This window comes from Balaenoptera ricei, chromosome 16, assembly GCF_028023285.1.
Source record: "Balaenoptera ricei isolate mBalRic1 chromosome 16, mBalRic1.hap2, whole genome shotgun sequence".
Classification (NCBI taxonomy): Eukaryota; Metazoa; Chordata; class Mammalia; order Artiodactyla; family Balaenopteridae; genus Balaenoptera; species Balaenoptera ricei.
In genome coordinates this window covers 57541392-57557616 of record NC_082654.1, presented here as the reverse complement: position 1 = coordinate 57557616, position 16225 = coordinate 57541392, and the positions used below count along the sequence as shown (strand labels likewise).

Here is a 16225-nt window from a genome sequence, read left to right as displayed (position 1 = left end):
CTACCTCCCACCCCGGCCCCAGCCGCAGCCACAAACAACCCTACAATAAACAAGGGGACGGGATTGGGCGTCCGCGTCCCGGAGCGCACCGGTTGGGGGCAACTCCTCACCCCCGGCGCGCCGCCCGAAGCCCCAATAGGCGGGCGCCAGGAGAGCGGAGGGAAAGGGAAGGCGGCGAGGGGAAGGCAGGCAGGGATGGAGGGAGGCACGGCGCTGTGAGAAGCGAGGAGGTGGGCTGCAGGGGACGCCGAGAAGCGGCGGGGCTGGCGCAGGGGGGAGGCGCCGGGGCGCGCGTTACCTTCGTCTTGCCCCCGCAGTGGCAGCAAACGGTCCACAGGTACTTGAGCGTCCGCCAAAGCAAGATGATGAAGAGGCCCCCGAAGAAAGTCACCATGGAGGAGGCCAGGAAAGCCCACCACATGCGCTGGCCCCGGCTGTCGCACGGCACCTCCATGGTCACCGGGATGATGAGCGCATCCATCTTGGGCTCGTGGACCGAGGACGAGGAGGAAGAGGAGGAGGAGGAAGAAGAGGAGGAGGAAGAGGAGGAGGAGGAGGACGCGTCTAGGCTGAGATGGTTCGCGTGTATATTGCTACTCATTCTAAGAGCGCTGCCTCCGCCGCCACCGCCGCCGCCGCTGCTGCCGCCGCTGCCGCCACCATTTGCCATAGCTAGCAACGGGCAGCCGGCGCAGGGGCTCGGGGGAGCTCCTCCCGCCGCCAGCGCCACCCCGAACACCCATCAACAGCCATATTGCTGCTATTGCTGCCGCCGCCGCCGCCGCGGAGCACGGGGAGGGGGCGGGGAGGCGCCTGGGCTCGGGGAGCTGTGCGCGACCTGGCGGGGTGCGCGGAGATATATACAGCGGGCCGCCGCCGCCGCCCGCCCTCCCCCCGGCCGCCGGCCCGCCCGCCCAGGGGGGAGGGGGACGGAGCGCGCGGGCAGCTCCCCTCCCCGGCCCGAGCCCCGCTAGCCCCGGGCTGCGCGGGCCCAGAGCGCCGAGAACGAGGGGGCGCCGCGGGCCGCCCCCTGGCCCGCCCCGGCTCTGCGCGCCGGCTCGGTTGCCCTCCGCGCCGCGCCGCGCCGCCCGCCCGCGGTGCGCCACGCGTTTGCGCCGCGCGCTCCGGCCCGGGACCCCTCCCCGCACGCAGCCCGCGCCGCTACGCCGCCGCTCTGGGCTTATTAGGCGGCGACTCGTTAATAATGTCTCATCAGCCCCCTGCCGGGCGCCCCCGCGCCAGCCCTCCTCTCTCGGCTGCGCTCGGCTCCCGCTCGCCGCCCCGGTGTGCGCCGGGCCGCTGCAGGTTCACCGCGCCCGGCCCGGCCCGCCTACGCCGCCGCCGCCGCCACCGCCGCTAGCCCATGTTCCCGGGATCCCCGAGCCGCGCCGCCACGCCGTTGAGCCTCCTCGGCCTTCGCTCGATCTTCCTCCCCGCTTCCTCAGGCTCCTCCTCGTCCCCGTCCTCGCCGCCCGAGCCTCTCCTGCGCGCGCCCCGCGCTCCCCGCAGCCGCCAGCAACAGCAGCTGCAGCAACTGGAGCGGGCGCGGGCTCAGGCCGCCCGAACGGGAGGGGAGGAGGCTCGCCGCGCTGGCTCGCCTCGGCTCCGAGCTGGGCAGGGTGCCGGCAGACCCCTTGGCGACAGCCTGGCACGCACCCCTGAGCCGCAGTGCGAAAGGTAGAGAGCCCCAAATCCAGGCGCGGGACCCGACATCTCTCTCCAAGGTGCTGCGCCCCCAGCCGAGCGCCCTGGGGGACCCGAGGAGGATGGCCGGGCGACGTTGGCGGGCCATTTTTCCCACAGGAGCCCCCAGTGGGGAGGGGAGAAGTGACCAGCTGTTGATTGCACAGGCCGGACGCCCCAAGCTCCTCGGGCTTCGGGAGTGAGGAGGACCCTTCTCCAGGATACACACCCTCGTTCGACCCCTACCAACCCCTGTCGCTCTTCCCTGTCGCCTTCCTAGGTGCCCCAGTGCCCCCTGTGTTCTGGAAAGCAGGGCCATGCAGGGGCCTGGCAGGTGGTCTGTGGCCTTTGACAGCAGCAGGTGGTTTTTCTGCCTTTTCCTTATTAAGTGACAGAGGCTGCCTAAGACAGTAGGCAAAGATGGGCAGGGCAGACCTGACCTCAGGGACAGTGAAAACTCCTATAGACAACAGAGTTCCCTAATGTCACTCCCCTTTTATTCAGCCTCAGACTCCATCGTGTGAGAAGGGCAGCTCCAAGCTCCATTAAAGCCCACCTTTCCCCATTTAGGGTCTTCTGTCCTCCCCACTTAGAGGTGAAGAAGGTGTCTGGGTTTGTTCAGCAGCCTCTCCCTAACCACCAGGGGAAATCCCCCTTCTGATTCTCTCAACCTCTGCTCCCTCTGGACACTGCCCTTCCTTATGCTACCAGCTGGACCACAAGTTTTTCCAGCACTAATTAAAAGGAAGATGATCACATTCTCCCCTCATTGCCCACAGTGGTTTCCCCAAAGTTTCCAGCTCATTAGTTTAAGCCTAATTGGAATTCTCGGGTTGCTTTCAGGCCTTTCTGTGGTGAAGGCCAACTTAGCATCCTCACTGTATAGGCCTGTGCTGTTTCTGCCTGAGCCAGAGTTCAGCCCCTCCCCTTGCCCTTGGAGGCCGTAGGATGCAGGGGAGGATGGGGCAAGGGAGGCCAAGCTGGGCAGAGAAGCTCAAGGGGATGTCTGAAGCTTCCTTCTCCTGCTTGATTCAGAGTACATTCACTGGGCTCAGGACACACATCCATTAGTACAGTCAAGGACAAAGTCAAAGGGGAAATGGAATGAGGTAAGAGTGCTTAAGTGTTTGGTCCTCAAAAGCAGTATGTAAAAGGGAGCTCCAGACAATATTTTCCAGAAAGTGAAATTGTCTGTCACCCACATGGTACCTGCAGCCCGGTCCTCCACGTTCAGAAACCACTCTGGGCACATCCCTGCCTCATCAGCCCCATGCATGCAGAGGCCCTGGGTCCTTTCCAGCCCTGGGTTGGGAGGATCAGCCCCAGAAGTGCTCGGGGGATGTGCAAGAAGGTGGCTGAGGCCCTGTGGTCCCTTGATTTATTAGCCTTCTAGATGGCTGTACTTTGCTGCCTTTGGGCCTCAGCATATGCCAGGAAAGTTAAGGACTTTCCTTACATTTTAGATTTGAAATTTAAAAACAAAACACCCGTAACACGAAAAGAGCAGCAAAGGATAGGACTGTCTCCCCAGTGGGATATGAAACCCCCAGAATGGATTCCCTCCCCCCATATAACTGAGCTTCCACAAACCAATGAATGCCCTCCAGGCTTTCCTGGACTTTCCCCACAGCCTGGGCTCCCTTCAGACACCAGTCCGGGGGCTAGTAGCAAGAGGCCGCTGACTGCTGTGACTTCTATCGCCCCAACTGCCGAATCCCCAGCTGTGTTTCTCCTCCATCATCACCTTCATCATCTCATCATTCTTGCAGAGGTTCTGGGAGGCCCCTGAGACATCATCTCCTCTGCTCTCTTCATCACTCGTCCCTGTGCCGACTGAAGCTTGTAGCAACTTCCGTGTTACACAAAAATGAGGCTTAGTCAGGATTCTCAGAGACCCTCACCATCAAAGTCAAGAAACTACTACTCCTACAATCCCCAGTTCTCACCACCTCCTGACTGGTGGGCACCAAATGAGAGAGTGGCCACCATTCACCACCACGCACCAGAAGTAGACCTCATCAGGCCATGGCCCAGCTCTCCCGCTACCTCCTTACCAACCACAGACTTCAGAAAACCTGGCACCTGACCTCACCAATTTAGGCCTCAAACTTAAAGGGAACCTTAGGTAACCCTTCATTCATTGTGCTTCCTCATTTGTAAATTGGAATAAAAATAAGAACTGCCCTGCCTACCTCAAAGGATTGTTTCTAAGGTTGAAAAAGAAAACACACAGATCTTCTTTGTAATTACCGTGACCCAAAAACAAACAGCCAAACATAGATCAGAGCTTCTGACCACCCCCCCCCAAGCCAGTCCCTGTGTTTGTGTAGCGGGGGAGATGGGTACAGGCAAGATTGTCGCTCCCTGACCCACACTGCTGTCCTGCACCCCATGAGGCCCCTCAGTTGGGATGAGAACTGAAGCACAGTGCCTCTGCCTTCTGCTGCAGCCGTTACACAGCAGCCCACATGGACCCACAGACAGCTGGGTATGGACAGACTCCAGGGCGTTACACAGCCGCTCCAGGCTGGTGGGCCCTCAGAACCCTGACACGCACGCCCGCTCCCCACTTTCCCACTCTCTGGGATGGCCTTGGGAATGTGAAGGCTATAGAGAAGCACCTACAAATTGCCCCGGTGCATTTCACCTCTTGTAGGTGTGTCTGCAGGCTGGGAATTGAGAGCCATTGCACAAGAACTGAAAGTCTTTATGAAAGTAGAAATTCCAACCTCCCCCGTTCTGAAAACAATACAAGCCACTTATTTATTTCTAGTCACATTTATAAGCTTCTCAGCAAGGAGGGCAGCCTCTTTATCATGTCAACATGTGCCCGTGGCAGGCATCAGAGCAAACTGGGGTTTCACGTTTCTAAATTATTCTACTCTGAACAATCCCAACCGATTTAAAAGAAATAAATAAAAGTGCATAAACACACAAACTAAAAAGGCAGAGAGACTGAAGTAATAGCCAAGGAGAACAAAGAAGCTTATTTACTTAAATGTCAGCCCAACATCACAATTAACGTACATAGATTCCATTTTTTTCAGGCCTGGATCTACTTCCCATACTCTTGACATAAATCTGGGTGATTCCGCTCTAAAGAAGCCAGGTGAACTCTGTAAGTGATTTAGCGCCCTCTGGTGGTTCTTCTTGGCACATGACATTATTTTGTGAATGTTCAAAAAAGGAGCTTATTAAAACAGAAATTTGAGATATGAGAATTCCAAAGAGAAAACTCTGCTGTAAAGATCTACAACCACAATAATATTAATTATCCAGTTGTCAGTCCTACTAGCATATACACTGTTGTGATAAAGGCGCTAACGGGGTTCACGTTGTCACCATGATTTGATGTCAGATCTTCTAAGCTATAACTACTATTGGTAACCTAACACTACTTAAATTACCACTGTGTTATCTTCTGAACGGCTAATAGTACTCTCACTTTCCTTACCCTAGTCTTTATAATCTCTTTATAGTGTCAGAAAGGGCAGTAGCTATTCTCCCATTTACTGGCAAGGAAACTGAGGCTTAGATCTGTCGAGTTATCACGAGAGACTGTACCTTTGGAGAAATTTCTCTCTTTGTGATTTATAACAAAAGAAGAAGACCACTGCAGCACATCCCTTGAAACCATGCTCAAGGGCCTCTGAGTACCAGAAGGGAGCACTGGTCCCCAGGATGGAGAGAGGGACTCAGAGAGCAAGCTTTGAGGGGTTTGTTTACTATAAATACCTTTTTCTACTTATAAGAATAATTCAGACGCATAAAGTTTCATAAAAGAGTATAAAAATCACCTAGATATATACAAATATAATTGTCTTTTATATGTTGACCTTATACCCTTATCAACCCATCTTTAATTTGAAAAAAAAAAACCCTATATTTCTCAGTTTCCCTTGCAGTGGGTGTGGACCATGCGACTAAGTTTTAGCCAGTGGAATCTGAACAGACACTACATGCACTCTATAGGTTGTACGGTTAAAAAGAAGAGACATTCCCTCTATTTCCCATCTCTTCTCCCCACTGGCTGGAATATGGATGTGATCTTAGTTCATGAGGTTGAATAACTGCCTCTTTAGCACGCAACAAATAGAAGGAGTCTGGTCCCCCAAACACCAAAGAGCTAGGACATCAGCCCATGGTTGTTTAGCTCACCCTATTAAGTGAGAGGGGGAAAAACTCTCACTTTGTCCCTGTTATCTTGTGGTTTGGAACAGCAGCCAAAGTATATTTCTTAATAAAGGAACTTATTATTTTCAGTTGTTAAAAAAAAAAGTCACCTAGAATCTCACCATTAACAGATAACCATTATTAATATTTTTAAATAAATTTATTTATTTATTTATTTTTGGCTGCATTGGGTCTTCGTTGCTGCACATGGGCTTTCTCTAGTTGCGGCGAGCAAGGGCTACTCTTCGTTGCGGTGGGAGGGCTTGTCATTAGGGTGGCTTCTCCTGTTGTGGAGCACGGGCTCTAGAGCCCAGGCTCCGTAGTTGTGGCACACAGGCATGTGGGATCTTCCTGGACCAGGCATCGAACCTGTGTCCCCTGCATTGGCAGGTGGATTCTTAACCACTGAGCCACCAGGGAAGTCCCACCATTATTGATATTTTTATATATTTCTTTCATGTGTTTTCTTGAGTGTGTATTTTTGCAAAATTAGGGTTAGGTTGAACATCTAATTTTTATTCTATTGTCCCTTAACATTACACTGTAAGCATTTTCCTCCATGTCATTAAATATCATAGATACTTTTTTTTTAATAATTGAATAATATTCTATTAGATGGCATACTGCTGACACTTAGGTTATTCCAAAACTTAACATCTTTTAAAATAAGTCCCAAACCTGTGTCAGTGATTCATACTAGTCAAAAAGATGCCCTGAAGATTTCCACAGACATTCTTACTCCTAGCCCCAGCACCTGTCTTCTAGAGAGGGTGCATGTCCAAGCCAACCTGCCTGTGGGCTACTTCCCAGCCTTGCCCTATATCAGGGACCTCATATCAGCCAGTTCCAAGTGAAGAATTTGGGAGCCAGGACATGGCACCCAGAGAAAATTCTCCCCTTTTCTCACACATGAAAGCCAACGGTTCTGGGGAAAATAGTGTCTGTGGTCCCACCATATCTTTCTCAGTCATTGTTCCCAATACCAGCCAAGATACAAACTGAAAGAATGTAGCCTTCATTTCCCTAAACTATTGATACATCCATGGCTGGGTCAAAGTAGGCCCAACTCATGGACCATGCCCTGCTTAGAATTCGTCCTCCACTTCCATCCCATCAGACTTCTGGAAATTCCCGCCTCCCTTTCATCTCTGTGAGCAATGTCACCCCATCAGGACATCAGTACTGTGGAACTTGCCTCTGGGAGGTAGGCAGGGCAAAAATTCATCCACCCATTTTCACGGTGGGAAAAGAAGGCACCAAAGGAAAGAGGTTCTCCTCGGTACTCCTCACTTGTTCTTCTGACTCCCAGACCAATAGACTTTCTCATCCTTTTCTTAGAAGGTCCCTGATTTGATCTTTGCGAAAGCTCTGGTTCAAGATCTGGGCAGTCTAGAACTCAACTCCTCATCCCTCGTGCTCCAAGGTACTCGACTGACTACATTATAAAAGGGATGGAGGGACTTCCCTGGCGGTCCTGTAGTTAAGACTGTGCTTCCACTGGAGGGGACACGGGTTCGATCCCTGGTCGAGGAACTAGGATCCCGCGTGCTGTGCGGTGTAGCCAAAAGAAAAAAATAAGAAAAGAAAAAAAATATAAAAATAAACGGGATGGACTGTGCAGATGAATCAAGGGGTTTAATCCTGCCTCTGCCTAGAAGCTCTTGCCACTTGTGCAAAAAAGGACAATGCTGAGGCCATCCTTCCCACTTACAAACCCTCTTGAGAATAAGGAGAGATGAGTCAAAAGTCAGACGTCTCTGTGGGTTTCACTGACTTCTAATTTTGACTTACACTGTTGGTGTCTGCTTTTGGCGTAACATTATCCAGAGCAGGATCACTTTGTTTCACACTGACAATTGGCCCCCCTTGAAGTCACATCCCTTCTTTAACTCTAGTATCTATCCCACAGTTGCCAAGCTTCCTGCTTCCCAAAGATGAGATCATAATTTAATGGCTTAACAAATTATAAACCATGGTATTTTAATGAGAGTTAAGGCTACCTGTGTGAAACCAAGAAATTCTGCTTTTGCAATATTTTTGCAAAAACAAACAAAATAAGACAAAATCCCAATCCAGCAATATCCTGGGAGTCACAGAAGAATAAGCCATTAAGAAAACACAGCTCCAAAAACTGGTGGCTGAGTTCAAGAGGAAAATTCATTACAAGTCTTTATGGAAGGAGCTTGCCACGTTTCAAGCTGAGTCCTTGAGTCTGCCACCAAGGGGAATTCTGCACAGTTGTCCTACTAATCCAGAGAGAGTGCTGTGCCAGTGCCTACAAGTCCAAACACAGAGAGCAGTGACCTCTGGCTTCTCCGGGTGCTGAAGCTGTTTGGCGGCATCTGCTGAGTGCCCCACCAGCACTTCCGCCCTGGGGACCTCTGACATAGGCTTATATGAGCACCAACTTTGGATACTTTAGATACTTCTAGAAAGTATGCACTATGCAAAAAGTATGCATCCCTTGCACTATGCAGCTGGGACAGAGCAGACTGTTAGAGGCAGATACCCCCGGGGCACATGGCTGAGTCTTTGCATTCAGAAAGCCCCGGGGACCCCCGGGATGCTGTGCTAAATGCATTCCCTGCGAGTCGCTGTGCTGGATTGCAGGCTTACGGAAACATCCCTTTGCTTATCTGTAAATCTCATTTTGTTCTTCCCTCCTTGCAACAAAATTGAAAGCTGTGAGTTGAACAAAGTAACGCACAAGTTGTCCTAACCATTCTGGGAACTCCCTGGGTGATGGACAGTCGTGGACTTAACAGCTTTTGATTTCACTTGCTCCTGACTCTTCTGTCAAGATCTGTCTTGGTGACACTATACTGAGACATACTGGCTGATATGCATAAGTGGCATTTACTTCAGAGGGTAATACATGTTCTGGTTAAAGTACAATGGCTCAAATGGGAATTCCAACCCCTTTACCATTAGTGTAGAAATTCAATGGTTCATAATCTGGTGACCCATTGAAATGACTTCCCATTAAACTCAGTGGGAGAGACCATTTGAATCAGAACCAATCTAAAGACTGAACAGGATTTATCCCCACACTGCAACGCCCAGAAGGCTCACTCTGGGGAGATGGTGTCATCAGCACTACCTGGGAGCTGAGATGACAGGCAGAGAAATGGCATGTGGCAGTACATGCCCTTCCTTCAAGGGCAGGAATAGTCATAATTACCCACTAAAGAGGTCAGGGACCACAGGAAGCACTTGACATGTCCCCAGATTTAATGCAAACATTTCCCCCAATTCTTACATCGCCTTCACAACTTTTACCATATCATCATGCTGCCTGAACTATTACTTAATATTTGTCTCCAACTGATTGCTTTTACTTACTCAAATTTACATCAAAAGGATATTCTATAACACTGCCTTCGTGGAAAACCAGCATTGCTATGCACAGAAGGTAAATAAATAATAAGAAATAAAATTAAAATAAATAAGATAAAATACAAACATAGAAATAAATAATAAATAGAAGGAAAGTGTAAAAACAGACATAATAAATAAAAACGATGCTATCAAGTCAGAACTTGATGTTGTCAACAGCCAGGCCTTACCCTGAGGCCTGGACTCCCTTTGCTAAACGGAGAAACTGGCGAGTGATATCGATGTGTTGCAGTCACTCCAACTGTCTCCGTGACAACTGGGTTTGAGACAGGATTGAGCAGGGCCTGACTTTGTCATTGAGTGCCAGGATGGAGGATGAGCTAAAGTCAGCCTGTATACCACCTGGGGCCACACAGCTTATCCTTCGAGAAATGCTGTGTTTTCTTTCTTGGTTTAATAATTCTAACAGGATCCCATAAGTAGGTATTACCCTCACTATACAGATGTAGAAACTGAGGCTCAAATAGGTTATGTACTCGCCTCACCCAGAGTCACACACAGAGCTGGTATTTGTTCCAAAGCCTTCCTGGGGTCAGTGGACAACGTCAGCCTCATGGTCAACCAGCCCTCAGCCCCCTCCTGGGACCATCCTAACTCTAGAGCTGGAAGGACTCTAGAGATCATTTTCTCTGACTTTTTCTTTTGAAAGGGAGGAAAATGAGGCTTGGAAATATTATATAACCTGCCCAAATCTTCGCTCACCAGGGACTGAGCTGAAGTTGGAGTCCAACTCTCCCCCGTTCTTATCTGTGCCTTTCCTGCCCTCTCAAATGCCACCTGGGCAGCAGATGGGCCTGCTGGGGGCCTGGGGCCCTGGCCATCATCCCCTCTGTTCCCAGCAGGTCTCAGAAATCCCTTCTGGCTGACCTTTCTTTAAAATGCTGATCTGGGTCTCTGAGCCCCATGGGGCCCTTTGCTCCATTGGGAGCCCACTGCCAAGGGAGCCCCCGAGGTGGGTCAGCACAGAGGGCCTCGGAAGTCCCCCGGGCTGATAGCAGGCACCCAGGGAGTTCGTCCCCACAGTATCGGGGCCTCTGGGCACCCTGCAGGGGCCAGGCATCCAAGGTAGCCCAGGAAACGCTCCCCAGTGGGGGACTTTAAACTCAGCAGGTGCATCTGGCAGCCCAGCTCCTTGGCCTCTCCCTGGAGCCCAGATGCAGCCTGAAGCCGAGAAGGGAGCTTTGAAGGACCTCTGTGGTATGAGCCCTGGGGCTTCAGGCAAGCCAGGACCTTCTCAGGGCATGGTGGGGCGAGGAAGGAGGGAGGACTTGGTGCCATGCTGTGCCTTTGGAGAGAAAGAAGGTGTTGGGAGGTGGATGGAGCGATGGAAAAGTTCACAGAAAGCAAAGTGTGAGGCATGGGAGAGGGACTGGGAGAGCAGAGAAGGAGAGGGAGAGACAACAGGAAGAGTTAAAGGAAGGAGAGGGAGAGAGATGGGAACAGAGAGAGAGAAAGACACAAAGAGGGAGGGAGGGAGGGAGGGGGGAAGGAAGGAAGGACAATAAGGAGACCAGAGATACAAGGAAGACAAAGGGACACACAGTTGCCCAGTTGGTGGCCTCTTCTGGGTGCTCCGCTTCCCTGGCAAAGCAGACAGCTTGCAGCTGTAGTATAAGGGGGCTCCGAAGCTTCTGCAGTAAGAAACAAATCGTTTCCCTTCTAAAGGAAAGACACAGAATCCCGGTGGCAAATTCCTGGCAGTGCACCTTCCCACTATCCCCCACCCTCCTAACTCCCATCACTCTGGGTTTTCTCCTTTCCCAGGAGAATAAATACTTGAGATGCTGGGCCTACCTGCAAAGCACAGGTCTGGGGAGACCCTACAGCTTGGACATTCCAACCCGAAAGACTCGGGGTCTGCACTGGTTGGGGGTGACCCTGGGCTGTGTGTGAAGGAGATGGGGACAAGGGAGGAATCCCTTCATTATGTGGTCTCCTCTCGTCACCAAGATGGAGACTGATAATCATAGGACTCAGCACGATCGATATCTAGAAACTGTCACCCAGCCGAGAGAGTGTCCAAACGGCAAGGCAGCAGTTCCTCATCACCGTGTCAGCTGCAGTATGACATGCTTCTCAAAAATCCCATCCAGCCCAGCCTCCTCACCAGGAAAAATGACCAGGACACTGGTCTCTCCAGGTGACTGAAGAGGACTTTAAAGCCAAGGGAGGGGAGGGGGAAGGGTAAGATGTGACAAAGTGAGAGAGTGGCATGGACATATATACACTACCAAACGTAAAATAGATAGCTAGTGGGAAGCAGCCGCATAGCACAGGGAGATCAGCTCTGTGCTTTGTGACCACCTAGAGGGGTGGGAGGGAGGGAGACGCAAGACGGAAGAGACATGGGAACATATGTATATGTATAACTGATTCACTTTGTTATAAAGCAGAAACTAACACACCATTGTAAAGCAATTATACTCCAATAAAGATGTTAAAAAAAAAAAAAGAACGTAGATAGAAAAAATAATAATAATAATAAAGCCAAGGGAGGAGCCGGGGAGGAAAGTATCTCAACCTAACACATCCTATTCCACTGCTCCAGGACTCAGCCCCTCAGTTCTACAAAGGAAAAAACCTGGTTGTTTATTAGGCAAATATTTATTAAGCACCCACCACGTGCCATGTGCTTTGTGCTCTTGACAATTTCCATAAATGGGGTCTCCCCGCCCTCAGCAGCTCTCTCTACCACCGCGTGTGGGTTCCCTGGAGGAGCTACCACCTATATTAAAGTATTCTGAATCATAACCCAGTGCAAGTGCCAGCTCAGCCCTGAAGTGCCTACATGTTCCTGCTCTGGAGTTGGACAGAGCTGGGTTCAAATTTCAGCTCTGCTCCTCTCTCTGGCTGTGGGGTGTGGGTTACGCTTCTTAGCTTCTTGAATTTCAGTGTCCTCATCTGTGTATTAGGGAGAATAGAAGTGCCTCCTCAATGAGTTGTTATGAGGATCAAAGGAAAGAATCCAGATAACGCTCTTAGCACAGTCCCTGGCACATGGTTAACTCTTGGCTTTTCGCTGTGCTCTGCTATCATTAATAAAAGCAGAAACATGGGTATATACCTCTTCCCACTTTCTCCAAGTTCTTATCCTCCACACAGTGAGATACCTGCCCCCCTCTTTGGTCCCTTGCCATGTTACCCTTGTCTTTTTTTTTTTCTTAACGGCTTTACTGGAGTATAATTGCTTTACAATGTTGTGTTAGTTTCTGCTGTATAACAAAGTGAATCAGCTATATGTATACATACATCCCCATACCCCCTCTCTTTTGCATCTCTCTCCCACCTTCCCTATCCCACCCCTCTAGGTGGTCACAAAGCACGGAGCTGATCTCCCTGTGCTATGCGGCTGCTTCCCACTAGCTATCTATTTTACATTTGGTAGTGTATATATGTCAATGCTACTCTCTCACTTCGTCCCAGCTTCCCCTTTCCCCCGTGTCCTCAAGTCCATTCTCTACATCTGCGTCTTTATTCCTGTCCTGCCCCTAGGTTCATCAGAACCATTCTTTTTTAGATTCCATATATATGTGTTAGCATACTACCCTTGCCTTTGCTCCCCTCTCTCAACCCAGAGATGACGGTAGTCTTGTTTACTCCTCTTTGTTTCCTGCTCAATGTTTTCTCTCTTCCTGCGACTGAAGGATTGTTCCATCCTCTTTTCCCCCTTTCCAGAACTTTTGCTCATTTCTCTTCTCCTGAGGCCAGCCACATTCTCTTGTCCCACGAATGTATGTCTCAACAACAGTGAAAATCTCAGATTCATAAGCAAAAATGCTTAGAGAGAATGTGGAAGAGAAACCGGTCCGCTCCCAGTAAAAGGAGGGGGGCGGTAAGGAGATTTATTTATCTTTTTGTAAGTTGTCCATATCATCAACAAAGACAAGACTTTGTTGGGCATCTGGTATACACATTAAAGCTTACTAATTGACCAGAATTTTAAAAATTTGTAAAAGAAGATACACATCCTCAACTCACAATGAGAAGGATTCTCAAAGATAAGGCTTCATTGAATAGGAATTCACAATCCAAAATTTCAAAACCCATGAAAAAACAATCACATCAGGGGCAAATGTCAATAGATAAAAGGAAAGCAAGATCAGCTAGGGCTGTCAAGAACTTCTGGTAAATGAATAATAAGAGAGAACATAAAATTAGTTATTTTAAATTATTAAAGGTATAAATGGTACAGATGAACTTATGTGCAAAGCAGAAATAGAGACAAAGACGTAGAGAACAAATGTATGGATACCGAGGGAGGAAGTGGTGGTGGAATGAATTGGGAGATTGGGATTGACATATATACACTACTATGTATAAAATAGATAACTAATGAGAATCTACCGTATAGCACAGGGAAATCTACTCTATGCTCTGTGGTGACCTAAATGGGAAGGAAATCCAAAAACAAGCAGATATATGTATACATATAGCCGATTCAGTTTGCTGTACAGCAGAAACTAATACAACATTGAAAAGCAACAATACTCCAATAAAAATTAATTTTAAAAATTATTAAAGGTATAAAAGAAGGAAATAAACTGAAAAAATGCAATGGAACAAAAAACAAGCAGATTTGGAAAAGAACCAAAAAGAATTTATGGAAAAAGAATTTAAGAGCCACTGAAATTTTAAAACTCAGTGATTAGGATAAATAGCAAATTAGACTCGGTTGGACTATAAGAATTAGGCAAACAAAAATAGATCTGAGAAACACACCCAGAATGTAGTACACAAAAAGAAAAAGATAGAAATAAGAGCACTGACTTGGCGGGCAGAGCAGATAGAAGGAGAATGTCTATCATATGGTATCTAGTGAGAGTTCCAGAAAATGATCATGGAGAATAAGGAGAGATAATATTCAAAGAGATAATGGTGGAGAACTGATGAAAAACAAGACTTCATAAATTCAGGAAGCACAAGTTCTGGGCAGGATAAATAAAAAAACCAAACCCTATAGATGCTTTGTAGAGAAACCATAATTCACCAACGTCAAAGAGTAAAATATGAAAAGCAACAAGAGAGAAAAGAGAAATTACCTATGGAGGAATGACGATTAGCAGACTTCTCAACAGCAAAACTGAACCCAGGGACAGCAGAACAGTATCTTCAAAGGACTGAATGAAAATAACTGTCAACCTAGAACTCTATGCACAACTACGTTGTGACTCAACCGTGAGGCTGAAATAAAATGTTTTTAGACAAATGAAAACCGAAAGCATCTGTCACCAACAGACTCTCCCTGAAAGAATTTCTGAAGGATGAACTTCAGGGGGCAAGAAACGGAACACAGAAGGGAGGAATGAAGAAGAAACGCTGATGAGCAAAGATATTGACTACCACATGGGTAATAGTCTGCACGCACTAATTTCTAAAACAACCACAGCAATATTAATGACCAATTTGGGCAGGACCAAACAAGATGGAACCAAAATACCAGACCCAATAACATGTTAGAGAGTGTGCAACAGGGTTGACCATATCAAGATACTTAGATTTGTCTGTAAGAGGGTTAGAGGTATGAATCAAGTTGAGATTAAGTCAAGTGAACATGTTAAAATTTTAGGAGTAACCACTGAAAGAATAAAAATGGAATGGATCGCTCCCAAATCAAAGAGGGATGAAAGGCAAATAAAGAAAGCAGAAAAGGGAGCAGAGGGGAAGAGCAGCATAAAGTAGGATAAACAGAAATAATAAAAGAAAATGATAGAATGTATTCAAACAGATCTGAAATTTCAGTAAGTGTAAATAGATTCAACCCACCAATTAAAAGAAACAATCACCTGAGTGGGTTTAAATGATTTAGGAATGTGCTATTTCCCAGAAACACATCTATAATTTGAAGATCCAGAAAAGCTGAAAGTAAAGGACTGGGGAAAGACGCAACAGACAAATTCTAACCAAAAGAAAGCAGTTTGGCTGTTTTATTATCCGGCAAAATAGACTTTAAGATAAGAATAAGTAGAACTGACGTTAAGTGTCTTGGTGGGCGAAGAGGGGCTGCCATTGCAAGCAGAGAACACTGCGTGAGCAAAGACACAAAAGAAGGGTGTACCTAACACATTTCAGGAGCCCAAATTCAAACATGGGGTAAATAGAGATCCTTCTTAATTGTAACATTATTTTTTTAAATGTATATTTTTAGTATCTAGATGCTAGGCACCTTGTTAACTATTCTATATATATTATTTCTATTTCTTTGATAAACCTCACAATGTAGGTACTTTGTTACAGAAAACCACCTCAATTTAAATCAGTCTAAGTGGAAAGTAAGGACCGAGATGGAGCTCCCACTGGAAAAAAAACCCATGGAAGGGCTCTGCCTGGCTAAGTTTGAGTCACAGTCCCACTCCCAGCCCACGAGTGAGCTCAGGAGGACAGGCCACTGTGATGTGACAGCACCGGTCAAGTGTCTACCTAGCCTGGGATGTGGGGTATTACAATCAAGACCCTCAATTAAAACCTCATGACCGATGTAGGGAAGGGGCATATCTCTGATAGAAGGGGACTGACACAAGAATGGGTTCCACAAGACTAGATTTTATTATCATCATTTTACAAATGAAATTCTGAGACTCAGAGGCGAAGTATTTGTCCAAAGCCCCAAGCTCCCACATGGCAGAGCCAATGGGAAACCAAGCTTTTTTTCCTCTAAAAAAGCTGTACTTTTTCTCCAAGTAATAGACACAGAACTTTGTATACAGCAGGTTCTCCAGATATATATGAATTGATGTTAAAGAAGCGATCACAAATAATGATAATTAACCACTTTTCTTCCTAGTCACTAAAAGTTTTGGAACAAAGAACCTGAAAGCCAACAACCCTACAGCATATGGCCTTCCCAGTGTCTTCCACAGACACCATTGAACTTGGCATCATAATTGATCCTCCTGTCTAGAACCCCTTTGCACTGATAATCTGTACTGTGCAGTTCAGCCCTGAAATCATCTTTCATTGTTTCATAGCTAGTCTG

The 16225-nt window shown here is 48.0% G+C and overlaps 1 protein-coding gene across 16 annotated transcripts in view; it reads right to left on the bottom strand.

The window, feature by feature from the left end:
• The window catches only part of KCNMA1 (potassium calcium-activated channel subfamily M alpha 1), a 786057-nt gene that overhangs the window by 756911 nt on the left and 12921 nt on the right, over window positions 1–16225 (bottom strand). For 3 of the 16 annotated variants that reach the window (XM_059899175.1, XM_059899174.1, XM_059899172.1), the window contains exon 1: window positions 299–982. The exons of 1 other annotated variant lie outside the window; for it this stretch is intronic. In XM_059899175.1, coding sequence (XP_059755158.1) covers window positions 299–670 — 372 coding nt within the window. In that variant the 5' untranslated portion in view covers window positions 671–982. Of the gene's footprint in view, window positions 1–298; window positions 1006–16225 lie in introns of those variants that run through there. 12 more of the 16 variants (XM_059899169.1, XM_059899170.1, XM_059899179.1 and 9 more) reach the window with 8 other exon arrangements.